The sequence below is a fragment of the Ceratotherium simum genome, chromosome 5 (genome assembly GCF_057802395.1).
Source record: "Ceratotherium simum simum isolate JZ-2026a chromosome 5, ASM5780239v1, whole genome shotgun sequence".
NCBI classification, from domain to species: Eukaryota; Metazoa; Chordata; class Mammalia; order Perissodactyla; family Rhinocerotidae; genus Ceratotherium; species Ceratotherium simum.
The window spans coordinates 28,804,717-28,825,850 of record NC_141904.1 but is presented as its reverse complement, the minus strand read 5'-3'; the positions used below and the strand labels follow the sequence as shown (position 1 = coordinate 28,825,850).

The 21,134-nt window shown below is 35.6% G+C and overlaps 1 protein-coding gene across 3 annotated transcripts in view; it reads right to left on the bottom strand.

The window, feature by feature from the left end:
- The window catches only part of UBE2E2 (ubiquitin conjugating enzyme E2 E2), a 348,219-nt gene that overhangs the window by 62,025 nt on the left and 265,060 nt on the right, over positions 1-21,134 (bottom strand). For all 3 annotated transcript variants that reach the window (XM_087430613.1, XM_087430612.1, XM_087430610.1), the window contains exon 4: positions 14,700-14,832. In XM_087430613.1, the coding sequence (XP_087286739.1) occupies positions 14,700-14,832 (133 nt within the window). The remainder of the gene's footprint in view (positions 1-14,699; positions 14,833-21,134) is intronic.

Below are 21,134 nucleotides of genomic sequence, written 5' to 3'. Positions count from 1 at the left end.
TCAGAAAAAAATACACAGTAATATTAATGTATCCTGTAAGAAACATGGGGCATCGACATGAGAGAAATGTATGGACTCGACGTTACCTCCTCAATTTCTCCATCTACCTTTTCATTCTCCTCGCACTACTCTACCTCAGGCATTCATCATTGCTAGATGAGATTATTGCAACAGCCTCCTTCACAACACTACTTTTCTTTGGTCTCTCCTTCCCCACCATCACCCACCATATTGCATCAAAGGTGATCTTTCTAGCATGCAAATGTGTTCAACTGTCTACTGCCTGCAGGATAAACTCTAAATTCCTAAGGATGGCAGATGTGCCTACCTGGGCAGGCTCCTGGTTCCCCATGGACCACATTGCCCTGAAAAGATCACACACTTGCAGTCCTCTGTGCACGCTGTTCTTTTTGTAGGAATACTGTTTCTTATCTCTGGGGGGAACTTCTTCCATCCTTCAGGCGCTCCTTCTCCAATGTTAGCACTGCACTGTTATCCTTATTACAGTCATTGGCATGTCTGTCCTCCAGCCACTGGTGTATAAGTTTCATGAGGGCCAACGTTGGGTCTCTTTGTTACAGGGTGAGTACTATTTCCTATCTTTACCTTTTAGTTGTCTTAAAGTCCTGACATTAAAATAATTTCATGGGTTTAGATATATCCAGCAAGAAAAAAAATGCTAAAGAAAATAAGGCTTTTCCAAGCAAGAATGTGGCAAATTAGGAAGAGAATCACACCTTGGAGAAGGTAACAGTGAAATGTTAACAGATGGCAGAGAGAAGGTAGTTTTTCAACTCTATTCAATTATACTAAATTTTATTTCTTTTGTTAATAAGGAGAGAGATATTTTTAACAAAATTCTAGAAAGGATATTAACAAATGACTTGTTAGTACTCAAAAAATGATGTGGTGATCAATGGGATTAAGTGTGGATATACCAAAACCAAATTGTGCCATTTCCTTTTCCTTTTTCAATATGGTCATTAAAATTAGAGATTAGAGGAATAAAGCAGACATAGTACATTTGAACTCCAGCATGGTTTATGATGAAGTCTTTTAAAAGTCTTTCAAAAAACTTACTAAGTCATAGATTGAGGGTCATATGCAGATTCTCCTTGAGTGCTGGGTGTTATGCCAACCAGTTATACCTCTGAGGTGATTGCATCGTTCTTTATTTACACCCATTAACAACTTCTTTCTATTCTGGTCAGGCATATACACAGTCAAAAGTCTTAGAAGTCTTAGCTATTATCAAAAAGACAAAAATAACAAGTGTTGGCAAGGATTTGGAAAAAAGGGAACCCTTGTACACTGTTGGTGGGAATGTAAACTGGTATAGTCACTATGGAAAACAGTACAGAGGTTCCTCAAAAAATTAAAAATAAAACTACCATATGATACAGCAATTTCACTTCTGGGAATTTATCTGAAGAAAACCAAAACATTAATTCGAAGAGATATATGCACCCCCATGTTCACTGCAGCATTATTTACAATAGCCAAGATATGGAAGCAACCTAAGTGTCCATGAATAGAAGAATGGATAAAGAAGATGCTAAGTGAAATAAGTCAGACAGAGAAAGACAAATACAGTATGATTTCACTTCTACGTGGATTCTAAAAAACAAAACAAATGAACAAACAAAACAAAACAGACTCATGGATACAGGAAATAAACTGGCTACCAGAGGAAGGAGGGGTTGGGAGGGGTGGGAGAAATAGGTGAAGAGAATTAAGAGGTACAAACTTCCACTTATAAAATAAGTAATTCATGGGGATGTAATGTAGAGCATAGAGAATACAGTCAATAATATTGTAATAAAATTTTATGGTGACAGATGGTAACTAGACTTACCATGGTGATCATTTTATAATATATATAAATATCAAATCACTATGATGTATACCTGAAACTAATAGGATATTGTACATCAATTATACTTAAATAATAAAAAAATTCTTATAAGTCTTCTTCCTTTATTACTGTCTATGGCACTGGCCTAGTGCCAAAATAAACATAGCAGCTTGGCAGTCATAAACTCGACCTTTATGTCTATGGGGAGTATTATTTATGACCAATGAGATTGTAAACAGTAGGGTCCAAAACAAACTGGGCTGTTGCAAACCTCACTTTGAGTGTATCCTTGTGGGCAAGAGAGAGAATTCCAGGCTGGATAATAACCTAGTTTGGTAGATGTGGAATAGACTCAGTAAGCAAATTTTAGCAGATCTTGCTGAATGACCAAATAAATTAAGTTGGCACAAAGAAGGTCTCTAGTGGGATGATTTGTAATTATTTCTGTCTTTTTCAACACCTTATCAATGACTTCAATGGAGACATAAATGACATGCTTATCTAAGCTATAGATAACCTAAAACCAGATAGTTAACACACTGGTCAGAAGTGAAAATTCAAAAGATCTAAACATGTCAAACTATAGGTTAAAACACACAATACATATTTGATAGGGAAAAAAAGACCGACATTGAGGTTCAAAGCAAAAATGTTCACAAGATGGAGGAGACCTGGCTTAAATGTAATGATATAGGGCTTTTTAATGGAAACTATTGAAACAATAAAATATAACATATGTAAAGAAAAGTACACAGATCATCAGTGCATAGCTTGATGAATTTTTACAAACTGAAGACATCTGAGTAACCACCACCCAGAATAAGATACAGAATCTTACCAGCAACCCAGAAATCTCCCTCATGTTTCCTCTCAGTCACAGTCATCCTCCCAAATGTAATCCCTATTCTGACTCTTATCTCTATACATTAGTTTTCCCTGTATAAATGGAATCACACAGTATATAAATGGAATCATACAGTACATACTCTTTCGTGTCTTCTTTCTTTCAATAGTGTGTGAGATTCCTATGCATTGCTCATTGTTCTGTTTTTTATTTCACTATTTTATAACATTCCATTGTATGAATACACCACAATTTATCCATTCTACTAGACATGAATTTTTTCCCCAGGAATTTTGTTTAAATAAAGCTTAAGAAGTGACAGTTGTGTAATGTGACAAGGTGGCAGCAAAGACAAAGTTTACATATGCTCATACTATATTACTGAAGGTAGAGATCTACAGGAAAAGTTATTCGGTTTTTAGATTGCAATATTTTCTTGCTTTGCAAAATTTGGCCTATGTACTGAGTATTATTCTAACCTATATTTAAAGATGCAAATTATTTGCTTACAATTTGTGTCAACAGATGGTCTGCATAAAACATAGCCTAGATACTTTATAAAATCACAAATATAATATTTCAAACAAGATGGCAATAAAAACTCAAGTTTTTTCTTTAACATGGATTAATTTTTTGCCAATAAATTTCATGACAATATCTGTAGCACTTAATTTTAAGCATTTTAAAATAAATTATATTACCTTTCGTTGTTTTAAAATAAAATGCACTACTTTCTACTGGGTCTACTAGATGCACTTATGACAAACATCTTCATAGAAAAGGAAGACCCTGCCCCCCAGGCATACCTAATTCTGTGAGAGAGAATGAGAAAACACACACACATACCCACACACACACACACACTCATGAACAACATTTCAATACTACAAACCAACCGAGTATGAAAAGATTTCAGAAGTGTTAAAGATATGACAAGCAAAATGCATATCCATTTGCTTCATCAAAACTACTATTTGCCAGGTACTACACGACAGATAAGGTCTTTATCCTCATGGAGCTCAGAGTCTAGCGTTGAGTAGGCAGAAAATAAAACCAACCAACAAATAAGTGTAAATGTCATGCTCTGAAAAGTTTCATGAAAGAGATTATCAGGTTGATGTGATAAAAATAACCAGCGTGCAACTATTTATATAAGGTGGTCAGGAAATACACCTCTCATTAGATAACACCAAAGATGAGGCCTGGACAATGAGAAGGTGTTGCACACATGAAGAACCGGATCAAACATGTTCCAGGCAAAGGGATCAGCAAATCCTAAGGTCCTGAAGAACTAAAAGGAGGCCGAGGAGAGCCGCAGTGTGGTGAGGCAGGTGGAGAGATCATGAGGGCCTTGCAGGTCAACTAAGAAGTTTGGATTTTATTCTAAGTGCAACAGGAAGCCACTAAAGTGTTTTAAGCAGAGCAGTGACAAATCACTGACAGGTAAAGACTGAAAGAATCTTAGAGATTGTTTAACTTTCTCTTTCTACAGATGAAAACACTAAATTCCAGAGAGTTTAGTGTCATCAAAAGTTACATGATTGGAAAGTGTCAAAAGCATAGGTTTCTATATGGTTTCTTTTTGATAAGAAAAAGGCAAACCTTCAGACACATGAAAAGGCATTATTCTTACTCATAATAAGAGAAATGCAATTATAATTAAACACTCTTTCCTATCTATTAGATTGGTAAAGGTCAAATATTTGGTGGTGCCTCCAGCAATCCTCACAACATTGGTGAGGATATAAGGGAAAAGGCAGGTGTATCTAAGTTGAGAGTATAAGTTGGTACAACTCCTTTGGAGAGCAATCTGGGCAATATCTATTAAAATTGAACAGGCATATATCCTTTGTTCTAGCAATTCCAGTTCTAGGAATTTATCCTATAGATATATTTACACAAGTCCACAAAGACAGTATGTACAAAGCTACTCAGTGAAGCATTATTTGTGATGGCAAAAGATTGGAAATAGATTATTAAACAGATTATGGTACATTCATTCAATGAAATATTACATAATTATAGTGGAGCTGATTACATATCTGAATATGGGACAATCTTGAATATGATAAACGAAAATAGCAAACGCAGGAAAAAAGATGTCTTTGGGTGGGGAATGAAAATGCCAGGGAACATGGAAGACGACTTAATTTTACTATATCCCTTTGTACTGTTTGAACTTTTTACTGTGTGTGTGTATATATATACAAAAGATATATAAAGATATCTCACATATTTAAAACTGTTTTTAAAAATGACTAATCTTATTTTAAAAGCAAACCACTAAAGAGGAGGTGATGTTTTAAAGTGAGAAAGGGAGGTAAGGAAAAAAAGTGTGCAAATGAAGAAAATAACTAGAAATAACTTGAAATAAACATACTACTTTATGTATTATTTCTTTATTATATAAATTATTGTTTTATGTAATATACAGGAATAGAGTTTAAAATAAGTTAGTGGCCGAATGTAGGGGAAACATAAACACACAATATATTGCACATATACAGGTTTATAATTTGGCAAATGCCAAAAAAAATCCCACCTGATTTAACCTAATTCTCCACAAAAATAAAAGCAAAAAGGACGTTTTCTATTAACTACAGAAAAGAATGCAAGAGTGATCTAAAGTATGGCTGTTGGCAATAAATTGAATTACTGTGTGTTTAGCAAGATCACTTCACAGCTCTGCTACTTCAGGTGTGAAGAGTGAGTTTGCTGGACTAGAAATCAGGAGGCTAGGAGTTCTAATCCTGGCCCTGGCAGTTATTAGCGATGTGATCCTAATCACATTACTTAATCTAAGTATTAGTTTCCTGTGATAATGAAACCTGCCTCTCAAACTGAGAGGATCAAGTGAGATAATGAGTATAAAAGTACAGTATAATGTTAGTATAAAATACAAGGCATTAAAAAATACAGTATAATGTCTAGTACACAATTCTCCATAACCACCATTATGTCAATAGAATTTGAAACTGAAACTAAAGGCTCAAAGGGGAGCTTGAAGAAGGTCATTTAATCCATTCCCTTGCAGGAGTACACTTCAATCACAGGTAATTATTTTTATTTATTTTAGTCCTCATTTGGGTACTTATGGAAAGATTAATTTATTTGACTGGTTTAATTGTTCATGCTTTTGTGACTTATTAACAATAGATGAGTATTTTTAATGAGAATACAATATTTTGTGAGGCATTATTGTGTAGTCTATATGGAAAATAACTTCCCAACCCCAAAACACTGAGAACATAATGAAAAAGAGAAAATGTGAGTTTTTTGTTAATTTTTTCAATTATCAGTTTTTCTTTTAGGAAACCCACTCTGTAAATTTATAGCTCCAAAAATTGAGTTTGGGTTGAAAATTATACATTTCTATGGGTGAGGTCATTTATTTTAGGGTTTTAATCCTCAATCTGTATCTCTAGCTCACATCACTCACTTGAAAGCCAGATCTGTAAAGCTGTGTAATGAACATTTCTCACCCAGATGTCCTTATAGGTTCCTTGTCAGGAAACGTGTCTCCACCTAGTCATTCAGATGAGAAACCAGAAAGTCCTCACAGATGTCTCACATCTGTCACCAGTGGATACAGATGCTATTGCTAAATAGTGCTTCTCAACGATGAGTGATCTCCCTAGGACCTCCAGGGGACATCTGGCAATATCCAGAGACATTTTTGTTTGTCACAAATGGGGAGGACGGGAGACAGATTACTACTGGCATCTCGTGGGTAGAGGCCAGGGATGCTGCTATGCATATTACAAGGCAAAAGGGTAGCCCTCCACAACAAAAAACTATCTTGCCCAAAATGTCAATCATGCTGAAGTTGAGAAACCCTGCTGCATTATATCTTGAATGTAAACTCTATATAAGAAGAGGCACCTCTCTATGTTCAGTATTTGGACTGGTGCATGGTACACACATATTTATTGAGAAAAGGAATGAAAAAAAGAATTCATATATTATTTCCCTTGTTTTTATCCCCAAAGCTCAGCCCTGATTCTTTTCTAGCCTGCACTATTATATTAGCCCTTAACTGTTGTTTTCTGTCTCCACACTCCCCCCGGGCTATATCTTATCTTTATAATATCAAGGGCCTGAAAAGTAGTAAGGGCTCAATAAATCTCTGCTTTATAAATTAGCCTTAAAATAGACATTTTTTTTTAAAAAAGCAACCAACTTATAAGGATTTTTGGCAAGTTTCTGCTAACATACTGATACCATAGGAAAAACGCGTCTGCTTAGAATAGCTACACCTGTAGGAGTCAGTGTAGCTATCTGATCCTAGATCTATTGTATTTCAACCTTTAACTTCTGACTTCGTTTCTCCTTACTTTCTATAGGACAAGAAATACTTGCAAAGGCCAGTTGATCATATCTTCCCCCTAACTAAGTGACAAGCTGTGATTACATACTGACTCTGATCTTGGCCAGCTGGGAACTGAGAACACTCCTTTCTCCCTGCCTCATTTTCCTTGGACCTGCTTAAGCAAATCTCTAGGAGGCTGCTATCTTACTAAGAGATCCAACTCCAACTCTAAGGAAAAAAAAATCAAGGAAACTTGATCATTTGCCATAAAGGAGTTGATACTTGGCTGGGAGTCTTAAAAATTAACTCAGACCCCCCCTACTCTATCCAAGCTTGAACAAAATAACATTACATATAGCTATCCAAACAAGTAACACTTTTACATAAAGTAGAGAATATAACGATTTTTTTCTTACATGTAGAATACCACTTCCCCATCGGATTTCTCAAATGGATGATAAAATATAATTTGTTATCAAATTTACAGACCCTTAACACAGGATGTCTGTTCCACGTCTTGATCTGGTCCCATCAAGGGCTCTTTCCTACAAGGTTAGGAAAATGCCAAATTTGAAGCTCCTTCCAGCTCAGTCGTGCAGGTTTCCCTCTTCACAAGGCTATTCCTTCAAAATCACCTTATCGTCTCTGACCTTTCTGTGACCTGTAGTGTTTCCCTCAGAGTTCCCAGGGTTCACTGTTTTCTGGGACTAGTAGATCTCTACTGTTTGATTTTTGGGATCTTGAAGACTTCATCTTGAAGTTACCCCACCCTTTTCTCATCAGAAAAGCTTTACTGAGGGGAGAATGTCACTTGTCTACATCTGTGAACCTTTCTTTGGAAAAATCACTTCTCTCTGATGTGTGACTTGTCATCTTTCCCTGGCCATGACAGCAAGAGAGCTAATTTCCTAACATCTGAATGTCTCACTCCAATTTCCTTTGCTCATTTAACCTCCTTGTAGAAGAACATCCTTTGTGAAGGAATTCAGGCCTGTCCACTCCTACCAGTTATGCTGACAGTAATATGAATCATAAATACCAACCCCCATTTGGAGTGGTCACATTCCACAGAGAAAGGAACTCCAGAGCATGAAGGGGCACAGTAAAAACTTGTTTGAAACCCCTACTTCTATAGCAAGACTCTGACAGGGGTGTGTGAGAAGATACCACAGGGGCCGATGACACATCAACTCCATCAGAGCTTGGGTAAAGGTGTAGGTGGTTGAATAGATTAAGTTGGTTTGGGCAATAAGCATTTCAGAGACAATGATCAACTAAAGGTCCTTCTCCTAAATTTGGAACTGCATTAGACTACAGAAAGCTAGAAAGAGAGGAATCTTCCCAAAATATAACTAAGTTGAACTTCCTGTCAGCCTAATGGCCGATTTCCTATTAGCTTATAGGCATATTTAATTTGGTTTAGAACAAATAAAGTTGGTATTCCTTGCCCTGAAAACAAAATCCAATCTTATTTCTTAGTAATTCTTAAATTGGTGATAGTTGGACACACAGATGGATACAACAATGTGTATTGTTTTAAAAGCAGGAAGACAAGGACCACTGCTTTGATCTATTTTTATTCCTCACATTCATTCTGAAATTTCATACAACATTCAAGTATAGCATGACTTTTTTTTTAAAGGTTTACCAAAAAGGGGAATGGACTAAAAAGAAAAATTACTGAATCATGAGATGTAAACAATACTACAGTGTTCAACTGGAGATGTCAAATAGGCAATTCAGTGCGTATGAAAGTACTAGATCCATGGTCAGGTTTTATATGAATGTATCAACTCACATTAAAAACAAGTTGATTCATGTTACTCCATGACAACTGTGTGTTTTCTCCCCAAGGCCAGAGCAAATGAGTGGGCAGTCAGGTTTACACACGTAAACCACTGCTCTTTCTGAAAATCCTTTCTGAAGGATTGCTCTTTCTGAAGATACCACCAACTTTCTTTGAGCAGTAGCAGAAGCAGTAACAACAAGAAAAACTAAATAATAATAACCTAGTTATAATAAAATTGTGGAACTCCTTATTGAATTTTAGTCATAGATGTCTCTCTGGCTTTCAAATGATGGACATCATTGCTTCTACTATAGCTAATTAGCTACTTTATTCAGGATTAGCCTTGACCTGTCAACTTAAGGTTAAAATCTAACGAGGATAATAAAATGAAGATTTTGAAAATCTGACGGACCTAAATTATCTGTTTCATTGTCTGAAAGCAGTTAAGACCTTTCCTATTAGCTGATATTTCATTAGTAAGCAATCCATAGTAAGATTTTATAAAAAACAAAATGTATTCGCTCTAAAATGATCTCTATGCTAAGATTTATTTTAAAACTCATTTGATAAAATTTGTAATGAATTTATAATAAAAAGCTTTAGATATTATTAATAGGAAAGAGCTTTTTTTCTCACACAAATACCTCTATGTATGCATGTAGTTTTTTTTTTTTTTAAAAAACATCTTAGGCATAAGTTTTATCATTCCTTTTTGGAAAATATCTACTGGCAGATACTGTCTTGCCATTAACAAAGAAAACAATATTTTCCAGTAATAGATATGAACATTGAAACAGCATGTCTGTTTTGTGCATAAGTTTGCCTGAGATACTAAAAATAAATAACCAATATGCTTGATCCTCCTACGTACCTACTCTTAAATCTGTTTAGAATGCTCGCTTATTTCTTATAAACTATCCAGATTCACAGAGAGACAGAAAAAGTCAAATTATGAATAGGCTACCTTTATGTATTTCTACTGTAAAAACCAAGATCTGATATGTTACCTAGAATGACTCCTTAGTTAGGATGTATATCATTAGAATCTCTGAGACATAAAACATTAGACACAGGTTGTCATAATATTTTCAAAGTGTTCTTTTTTTTTTTTTTAAAGATTTTATTTATTTATTTATTTTCCCCCCAAAGCCCCAGTAGATTGTTGTATGTCATAGCTGCACATCCTTCTAGTTGCTGTATGTGGGATGCGGCCTCAGCATGGCCGGAGAAGCGGTGCGTCGGTGTGCGCCCGGGATCCGAACCCGGGCCGCCAGCAGCGGAGCGCACGCACTTAACCACTAAGCCACGGAGCCGGCCCCCTCAAAGTGTTTTTATTAGAAAAAAATACCATAGTAATAAAACATACTCCATTACTTTGCTTCTGAATTTTTCAAGTACATGTGTTAATTTTACTTGGTGTGAGACTTTCAAGAAGAAACACTTTCGGGCTGGCCTGGTGGCATAGTGGTTAACTGTGCGCGCTCTGCTGTGGCGGCCTGGGGTTCGGATCCCAGGCGCGCACCGACACACCACTTGTCAAGCCATGCTGTGGCGGTGTCCCATATAAAGTGGAGGAAGATGGGCACAGATGTTAGCCCAGGGCCAGTCTTCCTCAGCAAAAAGAGGACGATTGGGGACAGATGTTAGCTCAGGGCTAATCTTCCTCACAAAAAAAAAAAAAAAAAAAGAAGAAAGAAAAAAAACACTTTCATATTATTCACAAAAAAGAGAAATAACTGGACAAGAGTGTACATGAAAACTATTCCACATCTCATTGGTAGTGAAATAAATATAAATTAAAGCAACTATGAGATATCACTTTTGATCTACTGGATTGGCAGAGATTAGATTAAAAAAGACAAGGAATCCTCAAAGCTGAGAGGAGTGCAGGGAAGTACTAGACTATTCTATGTTGATGGCCACGATGTAAACTGATACAATTGTTCTAGAGAGCAATTCATCAACCTCTGTCAAAATTCTACAAATGTGTATAATTAACTTTTGGGTTAGGATTATAGGTATATTTTTTACTTTTCTTATCTGCAATTACTTTTTATTCTATAACAAATGTGTAGATTTTGTAAAGTTAAAAAGATTAAAATACTTACACATTAAACTTTTAAAACAAAAAAGTACAGGTTTTGACCATGGGAGTAATTATCTATAACATGAATAAGAAAATGTAATCCTCAGTAAGATTTAAAGCAATTTCTATGTGACAAATAAATAGATATCTGAATTATAACATTAAAATGTATATCTATACTGAAAAAGAAATACAGTATTAAAAAACTTTGGGACATACTAGCAACTTACTATGCTTTTCTTTTTGGCCATAAGATATTACTCCTAGATAAAGTTTATCATTAAACAGACGTTTTCCCAGAGAAATAATATTATCGTTGGTGGTTAAGTATTCAACTAAAGACTTGGCATCAGATACTTCAGATACAATTAACAATGTCAAACAAACAAAAATGCTGTAGATTTAGTAAAAGGGGCATAAACATATTGATTTTATAAGAAAACCAATGTACTAAAAACTACTGAGATACAGCATTTGAAAGTATAACTAGTACTTGACCTATTTAAAATACTATACTAAGTTTAATGAATGTTACATAATTAATTAAAAATTGTTTTGCTTGCCTTATTAGAATTAAGGTGAGTTCTGGAAGAAATTATTGGAATAGCTCATCTCTGATTTTGTAAAATTAGGTACTGGAGTATAGGATGTTGAAACTGATGAAGCCCAACTCCCAAAAGTTGCTGTGGCAAATGGAGGCATCCAAATCACTCCACTGACCTTTAAGCAATATATATGCACACTAGAGTATTTAAAAGTCCTCACTAAGGATTCCAAGTATGAGAGTTTTGGAAAAGTCATCTCATGGATTCCATCATGCTATAGACTAACTTTATGGTATGGATGTTTGATAACCATTAGCTAGCCAGACAGATTTGTGAGCCTCTGCTTTACCAACAATTCTCCCTGATACCTACTGCTCCCCTGGTCCATTCTTCAGAGTAATGGGAAACACTGCATGAATCAAAGTGTGTGGATAAGGTTGTTGGAAAAAGAACAAAGGATGAGGACAACAGAGAAAAAAACCAAGACTTAACCCCAAATATGGACTATTTAGAGTAATAGGAGACTTGAAAGGCATGGACAAGGAACTTCAAAACTATTAATAATAAAAGTCTTTGTTTTAGTTAACAGGAAACCCACAAACTTTTCCCCCTGAGAGTAACACATCTGTTTACAAAAATCTGATTTCTAAAACTCACAAATTAGGTGATGATAATTTGCTTTGAAAAACTTCCCACAGGTTTCTAATAAATGTACTTTTAAATTGTGATTTGAGTTACCACGTTTGATTTTTCTTTGTCCTAAGAGATTGTCTAATCAAATTCATTCAGTGGAAGGATTTAATTTTTTTCTGATTTTATTCTTGACACGTACTAATTCAGCTTTTTTTAAACAGTCCCAGTAAAGAGAAGCCCAGTGTCTCAAAAGTAGAGCTATTCAAAGCAGACTGTCCAGCTACAGGTCAGATTTTCCTCACACAGAATTGAAATCTACTTCCCTGTAACTGATACCCTCCTGCTTCTATTTTTGTCCCATCCAGCCATCCAGGATAAAGTCTAACCCCAACCCACACCACAGTTCCTGAAACATCTGAGGACAGCTATCACATTGCTCCTATGTCCTATTTTTACTAGTAAATATCTCCAGGGTAACTGTGTATAATTCAGTGGAAACTTCATGGTCCTGGAGTCAGAGTTCAGAAGATTCTTGGTTGTATATTATTGGAAAATCTCTCTAAGCCTCATCTAAGTTTCTTCATCTGTGATAGGGAACATCCTAGCCTTACTAGGGTGTTTTGGAGAAGCAATGAGTTGGCACAGCTGATGTCCACTATAGTGCTTGACTCAGTAAGAAACTCAAGAATGTTAATAACTCTCTCTCTCCCCACCTTATTACTGTTTGTCCTTAAAATGAGAAGCTTAGACGTGAATGAGGCACTCCAGATACAGTGTGATTGGTTCAGAGTTCTGGAGATTGTATTCCTAAAAATGTCTCCTGAGGCATCAAGAACCTCAAGTTCCCACAGAATTTTAGTCAGCCAAAAGCCCACAAATTTTATTTATATGAAAATTAAGTAGGTCTCTCTTCCCTATCTTGTATCATGATTTCTTTCTGATTCTCAATGAAATACTACAGATTAAGCTGTGTTAAATTCCATCTTGTTAGTTTTGGCTCATCGTTCCAGTCCTTTGAGGCCTTTCTGGAAACAGAATTATTTTATCTAACTTATTAGTTTTCTCTTCTAGCTTTGTTTAATCTACACATTTCTGTCATGCGGAACATGGCTATGCGTGCACGTCTTCTGAGATGTATATTTCACAGAAGAGACTACACCAGACTTACAAGCAGCACAACTGCCTGACCCGAGTTTTCCCTCCTCTTCCCTACTCTGTACTTTCTCTACGAAAGAGGCTGTCAGAGAAAGGTCCTCAAGCCACTGGCAGTGCTACAGGTACTCCAGGTGATTAATAGGCTGGTCCAAAGGAGAATGGAAAGACATAGGGTTCTCATGCAGTAAAAGGAGAAATTAAGTATTAGATATACTATGGCCTCGTCACTGAGAACCTACCAAAGGCAGCTCCGGGTGGTCACCAGTGCCACCAGCCCTGTCAGCTTGGATAAAATTTATGGTGTAATGTAGAAAGGAACATAGGCTTTGGAGCCAGACTTCCTGGGTTCAAATCCTGACACCACTGCTCGCTTGCTGCATAATGCTGGGCAAGTTACTTAGTTTCTCTGTGCCTTGGTTTCCTCTTTGGTAAAATTATAGTTATTACTTTGTGCTTTGATATCAAAACAATATCTAAGCTTCAATAGAAAGGAAAGAAGACAGGAAGAGAGAGGAAAAAAGAAAGTGAAGATGGGAAGGAGGGAGAGGAATTACAGAAAGTCATGGTGAAGGTACAGTCTTATTCTTGCTTTTTAAAATTGTTTACTCCAACCTACAACTCAAATAAGTTTTACTTCCCTCTGCATTGAGAGGTTAAGCTGGGTCAAATGAGAATTCCTTCTTGGTGGCCAAAACACAGAGTCAGTGTCCTCAGGGTCTTTGCCTTTTCAAAGTGGAGAACAAATTTAAACTTGTCAAATGACTGACTTACAGGCAGTAGAAAGAACTGTGAAGAATTCTTAAGGTATATAATCTTGTCTCAAATAAGTGCGAATTCTCCCATGTTCTGATTACACTGTACTCTTGCACTTTCTTCAGTCATTTATGTATGACTTTTCATTAATTAATCATTTATATTAATGGACTATTACAAAGATTTCCTTACTAAATTTTCTTAGCATGATTTTTAGGCCTTTGTGGTCTCACTTTCCATTCTAGTGCATGTGTACTTCATGTGAGTAGCTGAACCATGGAGGCACCAAAACTCAAAGCTCCACAGCTAGTGCCATAAGCCTTGCCTTGGTGGGCTCCCTCCTCCTTCAGTCTGGCTCCTGAGCTTGGCTCTGGCTCCAGCTTCAGACTGGTTCTCTGGCCTCTAGGGCTGGCACCGGCCCAACCTTACTCCCCTACTTCCACCCCTAACATGCTGTCTTATGTTAAATTAAAACACATACCACAGAAAGGAGACACTGAGAAAGGATGAGAAAAAATAATGCAATATGAGTAAAGGGCTGGGGTGGGGGAATAACTCATAATTTTTCACTTCTGTTTCTTTTTACATACAATCAGCCCTGGGAAGTTGTCTATGTTAACAGAACAGACATGCATTCCTACATATGTATATTTAAGAATATGTATATGTGTACACATATACATATACAACAATACATATTGCTAAAAATGGATGAATACTTCATACTGACCTTAGGGGGTTTAAACGGATAGTCTGGTGAAAAGGTAATGTCAAGAAAGAACACCCCTCCTTCATAGACAGATCCTGGGGGTCCCAATATAGTTGACCTCCATTCATAAATGTTGTCTCCTTTGGGTCCAGCACTGAAATAAGACATACAAATGAAATGTGCTTAGAGATTACATAAAGCCTGGAATTTAAAAAAATCTATTTATGGTAACAATAAATTGAGCAACTTCATGAAAACACAACAAAGTTAATAGGTTAATTCTATATGATGATTCATTTGTCAATATCATCAATATTCTAGAAATGAAATATGTTGGTATTACTTAATAAAACAGAATCAAGAAGATTCTGTTTTGCCATTCACAACCCTAAACCTACGGAACAAAAGATTTCAAGGGTCATAAATCAGAGGTAGCAGCAAAATGTTTAATAAATCACAAAATTATTTGTGAGGTCCTGAAAAGAGTGATATAGTCAAAGGGTCAAAAAGACAGATTTTCAAAGCCAAAAGGGCAGCTAGAGAAAAAAATAGTCTAATTCCTTTGTTAACAACTGAGAACACAAATGAGGTTCATGGAGATCAGCAAATGTTCATTATCCATAGAACTCAGTTCAAGTATCATATTTCATCTGAAACTTCTTTTCTCTCTCTCCACCCAAAGAATCTCTGCCTACCCTTCCACCCCCACACATCACAACTAGTGTAGTCTGTGGAAGATAAGATGTATCATTTAGTTTTATAACTGTGTTTTTTATTGTTTACTTTTTCTGTCCCTCCCTAGAATAGAAGTTCCTTGAGGAACAGATTTTGCCTTGATTTTAGTGCCTAGTAAGTAAATGTTTGTTGGATGAGGACGGATTAACAGCAAAGCAAGGGACATGGCTACTAGCAGTAAACATACATCCTAGTATCAGAGAAACTCACTAAGGAAAATAAGGCCCACACAACTCAACTGAATTGTATTAATTCTCTTAGGTGAACAGAAGAGCAAAATGAGATTACAATTTAACTTTTCAGTGTTCTTTTTGCTATATCAAGCTAATACCTACATCTAATAGCCAGAAATTCTCCTCACACCCTGTAGCAAAGTGGGCAATCCTGTAAAGGTGCTTGGGAAAGATTTTATTGTCAACAAAGATTTAGCTTCTATTCTCTCATTTCAAAATTAGTTTATATCTACAAAAAATTCACTGTTGAGTAGTATATCAAAAAGCATGCATCTTAACCAAGTTGGGATTATTCTGAGAATGCAAGGATAATTTAATAATAGAAAATTATTAATGTAATTTATCTCACTAACAGATTGAAGGAGAAAAGAATGATAATCTCCATAGGCACAGGAAAAGCACTCTACAGGCTTTAATAACAGCCATTCATGGTAAAAACTCTTAGTAAAATTGGAATAGAAGGAAACTTCTTTAACCTGATAAAGGGCATCTACCAAAAAACTCACAGTAAGTAATATACTCAATGGTAAAATATTAAAAGCACATCCTTTAAAACACTGAGGAACAAAACAAGGACGTCCACCATATTCACTTCTAATCATTATTATACCAGAGATCATATTCATCAAGGTATGAAAGACACAAGGAAAAAAACAAAACGTATATGGATTGGGATGGCAAAAATAAAACTGTTAGCATCTGCAGTATTTACGTACACAGAAAAACTCTCAAAACCTATATACAATTTACTAAACTTAATAAAAGGGGTTAGCAAAGAGGCTGGATATAAGATCAATATGCAAAAATCAACTGCACTTCAATACACTAACAAAATTAAAGATGTGTTTTTTGTTTTTTTTTTTTAATAATTTTATTTCTTTATTTTTTTTCCCCCTAAGCCCCAGTAGATAGTTGTATGTCATAGCTGCACATCCTTCTAGTTGCTGTACGTGGGACGCGGCCTCAGCATGGCCGGAGAAGCGGTGTGTCGGTGCGCGCCTGGGATCCGAACCCGGGCCCCCAGCAGCGGAGCGCGCGCACTTAACCGCTAAGCCACGGGGCCGGCCCTAAAGACGTGTTTTAAAATATCTTTTACAATAGTATTAATAACATAAGGAACCTGTGAATAAATTTCATTAAAATATGTAAGATTTTTATGGAGAAAATTATAAAACTTCTTGAAATACATTCAAGAGAATTAAATAAATGGAGGGAGATACCAAGTTTACGGGTAGGGAGACCCAGTATCCTACAGATGTCAATTTTCCCTGAATTGATCCAATGCCAATTCCAATCAAAAGTCTAACAGTTTTTTTAAAAAATAAACTCGACAAATTGATTCTAAAATGTGTTTAGATGCTCAAAGAAACTCTTTGAACTTTTCCACACCCATATGAAAATCTGATATATGTCAGAACTAATGGGACTAAGAAAACAGTTTTTGTATTTGGAAAATAGAGAAATTGCATTTCTAACTCAATAAACATACAAAACTCTGTTGTAGATGGATTAAGCACTTAAATACGAAAGTCAAAAGTTATGGAGTTTGACTAAAGAGAGTGACAAGCCACAAACTGAGAAAAGATATTTGGAACATATAAATTGACCAAATTCTAGTGTCCAGAATATACAAATTCCTATGAATCAAATAAGAAAAAGACTAACAATCCATTGGAAAAGACATAAATAGGCATTTCAAAAAGAGGAAACATGAATGGCCAATAATCATATGAAAAATGCTCAATCTCATTAAAATCAGGGAAATTAAACTTAAAATTACAATTCAATACTATTTTACAAAATATATAGCCAAAAATAAATGCCTGGCAAACCAAGTGTTGATGAGGATGTGGAAAAACAAGAACTCCTATACAGTGCTGATGAATGTGTTCAATCACTTTGGATAAGAATGTGGACTTAGCTAGTTAAGTTGAATATATATACTCCTATATTACAACACAGAAATTGCATTCCTAGGTACATTCCCCAGAGAAATCTTGATACACGTGTACCAGAAGACATATACAAGAATGTTCAGGGAAGCACTATTTGTAATAGCAAAATTGGAAACAACACAAATGTCCATTGATAGAAAAACGGATAAATTTTACCTAAAGGCATACTACACAGCAGTGAAAATATACAGATTAACATGGATGAATCTTAAAAATATCATATTGAATAAAAAAGAAAGTCTAAAAGGAATATATACAATATGATACTATTTCTACAAAGTTTAAAAGAAGCAAACAAGAAAATATATTGCTGAGGGACACACACATATGTGGTATGGCAAGAAAATGAATGAGAACCAAGTTCAAAAGAGTAGTTTCCTGGGTGGAATCAGAGGGCTGAAGAGTAGCACAGACGACCTTCAAACATTCTGGTAATGTTTTACTTCTCAGTACGTATGGTAGATTCAGGAGTTATCTGTTTTATTAGTAGGTTTCATAGCTTACTTATGTGTTAGATATGTTCTTATATATGTATCAAATTTTTATATTAAGAAAAAAGTATCCAAAAACGTTATCTGAGAACAGCAAGTTGCAGCATACGTACAAGTGTGATGCTACTGTATAAAAGAGAAACAAAACAATATTTTATATTGTTTATGGATACATATCTATGTCAAAGTCTTTTAAGAAATGAACTGTAAAGATATATCTAAATTCAGGATCGTGGTTGTGCAAGGAGCAGGGGAGAGGTAGAGTGGGGTGATGGGAGGAAACAGATCTGGAGACGGGGAATGAAGAAGAGTTCAATTTTACCTCTAGTGTTTGATTTCTCTTATTAAAAAAAGATTAAGTAAAAAACTAAAATAAAATAGTTAGCCAAGTTTTTTACAAAGTGCTGAAACATTTTGAGAAGCAGTGCTGCAAGGGACCAGAGTACTGTATTCCTGCCCCATCTTCCCCTTTATCTACCTCTCCTGAAGCTGACATAGACAGAATATAGTCAGGCCAAATGACAATAAAGCTTTGGCAACAACAGCCCCTTACTCCCAGACAAGCTCACTCATTCAGATGAATAATACACATGGTTACATCCTGAGCTATAATTAGACTCAATATGAACAGATAAGTTTATCAGAAGGAAGAGCTTAAAAGTAGAGTAAATTACAGGTTTGTAGTTACATTACTTCAAGGTAGATGAAGAAATTTAGTTTAAAAAATACACACAGGAGAGTATACAGTTATGAAAAAATGTGCACAGACACATTTCCCAAATACGAAGATATAATTTCTCTGAGTTACTTTGAGAACTCTTAAGATGATCTTCCAAGAATGATAATCACAGTTAGTTATATAATTTAGGCTAAATAAGGAGTCACCAAATAGTGACACCAAAGAAGGGACTCAGAAGTAGAAAGCAGAACATCATAAACGTGGGCAATGTCTTTAGATAATTTACATTCAATTTGTGCCCATTCCAAGTTTTACCAGGCTCTCAGCGAAAACTCCAAATTTTATTGATTCTTTGAAGTCAGTCAGCTGTCTACGCAGTTATTAACAGTGGATTAAATAACACAGCTGACATTATCACTCTGAGTTGGTTTATGCTGCCAAAATGTGTCTTTTTAAGAAAATACTTTACTAGTAGTAACAAATTATCTTGAAAACAGATTGGTGTTTTAAAATGAATTTAAGATTAGTGTTACTTCCCTAATATATAGATTGAGTTTTAGCAATATGGCCTCCTCTCTCATCTTAGAAATGGCATGTCTGCACCACTTGCAATCCCCAAGCTTATAGCAGTGGTTCTTGAATCACACAGCCCTCTGTCTCACTCCTATTTTGATATGTCCCAGTTGAGAAACCCTGGTATAAAAGTCCAGAACTGTGATGTACAATATGGTACATGTAGCTATTGAGCACCTGAAATGTGGCTAGTGCAAATTAAGATGTGCTGCAAATGTAAAATGTAAAATATGTACCAAATTTCTATGAGAATGCAACAGAAAGTAAAATAATCATTACTTTTTGTTAATTACATGTTGAAATGATAACATTTGGGATATATTGGGCTAAAAATATATTAAAATGAACTTCACAATTTCTTTTTATTTCTTTTAATGTGGTTACTAGAAAATTTAAAATTACACGTAGCTCACACTATATTTCTATTTGACAGTACTGTTCTAGAGCAGCACTGTCCAATAAAACCTTCTGTGATAACAAAAATGTTCTAGTTCTTATCTTTATCCAAAATGGTAATCACTAGCCACATGTGGCCATTAGGCACTTGAAATGAGGCTAGTGAGAATTTCACTTGAAATGAGCAAGTGGATTTTCAATTTCACTTGATTTTAATGAATTTAAATCTAAATATAGCTCCATGTGCCTAGTGGTCACATATATTGGACGGTGTAAGTCTAGCGGCTCTAGTAGCCCATCCTGACCAAATTTTTTTTAATATGTTAGAATTATTTGGATCTATACAAAAGAGAAGAAGGGGCTTTTATATACTTTGATTGGACCAAAGAAACGAGAAGCAGATGTTGCAGACTGTTTTATATTTTTAATGGTTGCTTCTCCCTTAAGTTGATCAAATAAAAGTTGGTGCCAGAGGACACCTGCATTATAGAGCAGTGGTGAAGAATATGAATAGGCTTTGAGCCATACTTGTTTGTCTGAATCTTAGCCCTGCCAATGAAAATCTGTATGACGCAATCTTTCAAAGCCTTAGTTGCTTCATCTGCAAAATGGGGCAATTATAGGACCAACCTCATGGAGCAATTGTGAAGTTTCAGTAGAACTGTACTCACAAAGCTTGGAAAATGGGGCCTTGAAGAGCCCAAACAGTAAGCCTCCAAATGTTAGCTGCTATTGTGGTTGTGGTTATGCCTTGCGGACGATACAGAAGTTCACCAACACAGTCAAAAGGTTAACTGCCTGGTGATTTTATAAGAAGGGTTTCAAGATCCTAGGACTAGAAAACAGACTACCAAGACCTGTGCATAAATCATCATCATCCTGCAACCTAGTCTTATGATGTGTATTTAGACAGGGCAGAACTTTGGAAATCATCAGAATTCATAGCTGCCACTCCCATGAAATCCAATTTTTCACTGAATGGAATGTTTATTTAACATCAGGATTTTTATTTATATGAGGTTATTTAGCAATGTTTTCCCACTTGCAGTATTCTTAACGATCAACACCCTTAATTTTTTTTATTTTCAGATTTTACTTTTTAAAGAAGAAAAACACAGCTAACAGTTAAATTTCAAAATAAACTGCAATTAGATAAATCTATTAAAATGCCAATATCAGTTAGAAAATTACAAATTGGTTGAATGCCCAAAGTTGCTGCTTGGAGAAATTCTGTTAGAGAATCAATGTTATAAACTGTGTTCAGCTTTCTGTGCTGCTGCCTACAGAGGATGAGCCCTTACATATATATGAAATTTACACATTTACAACAAAAATGCTAAAAGGAAAGGACTAAGAAAAGGACTAAGCACTCCCTGTCTTTAAGATTATCAGAT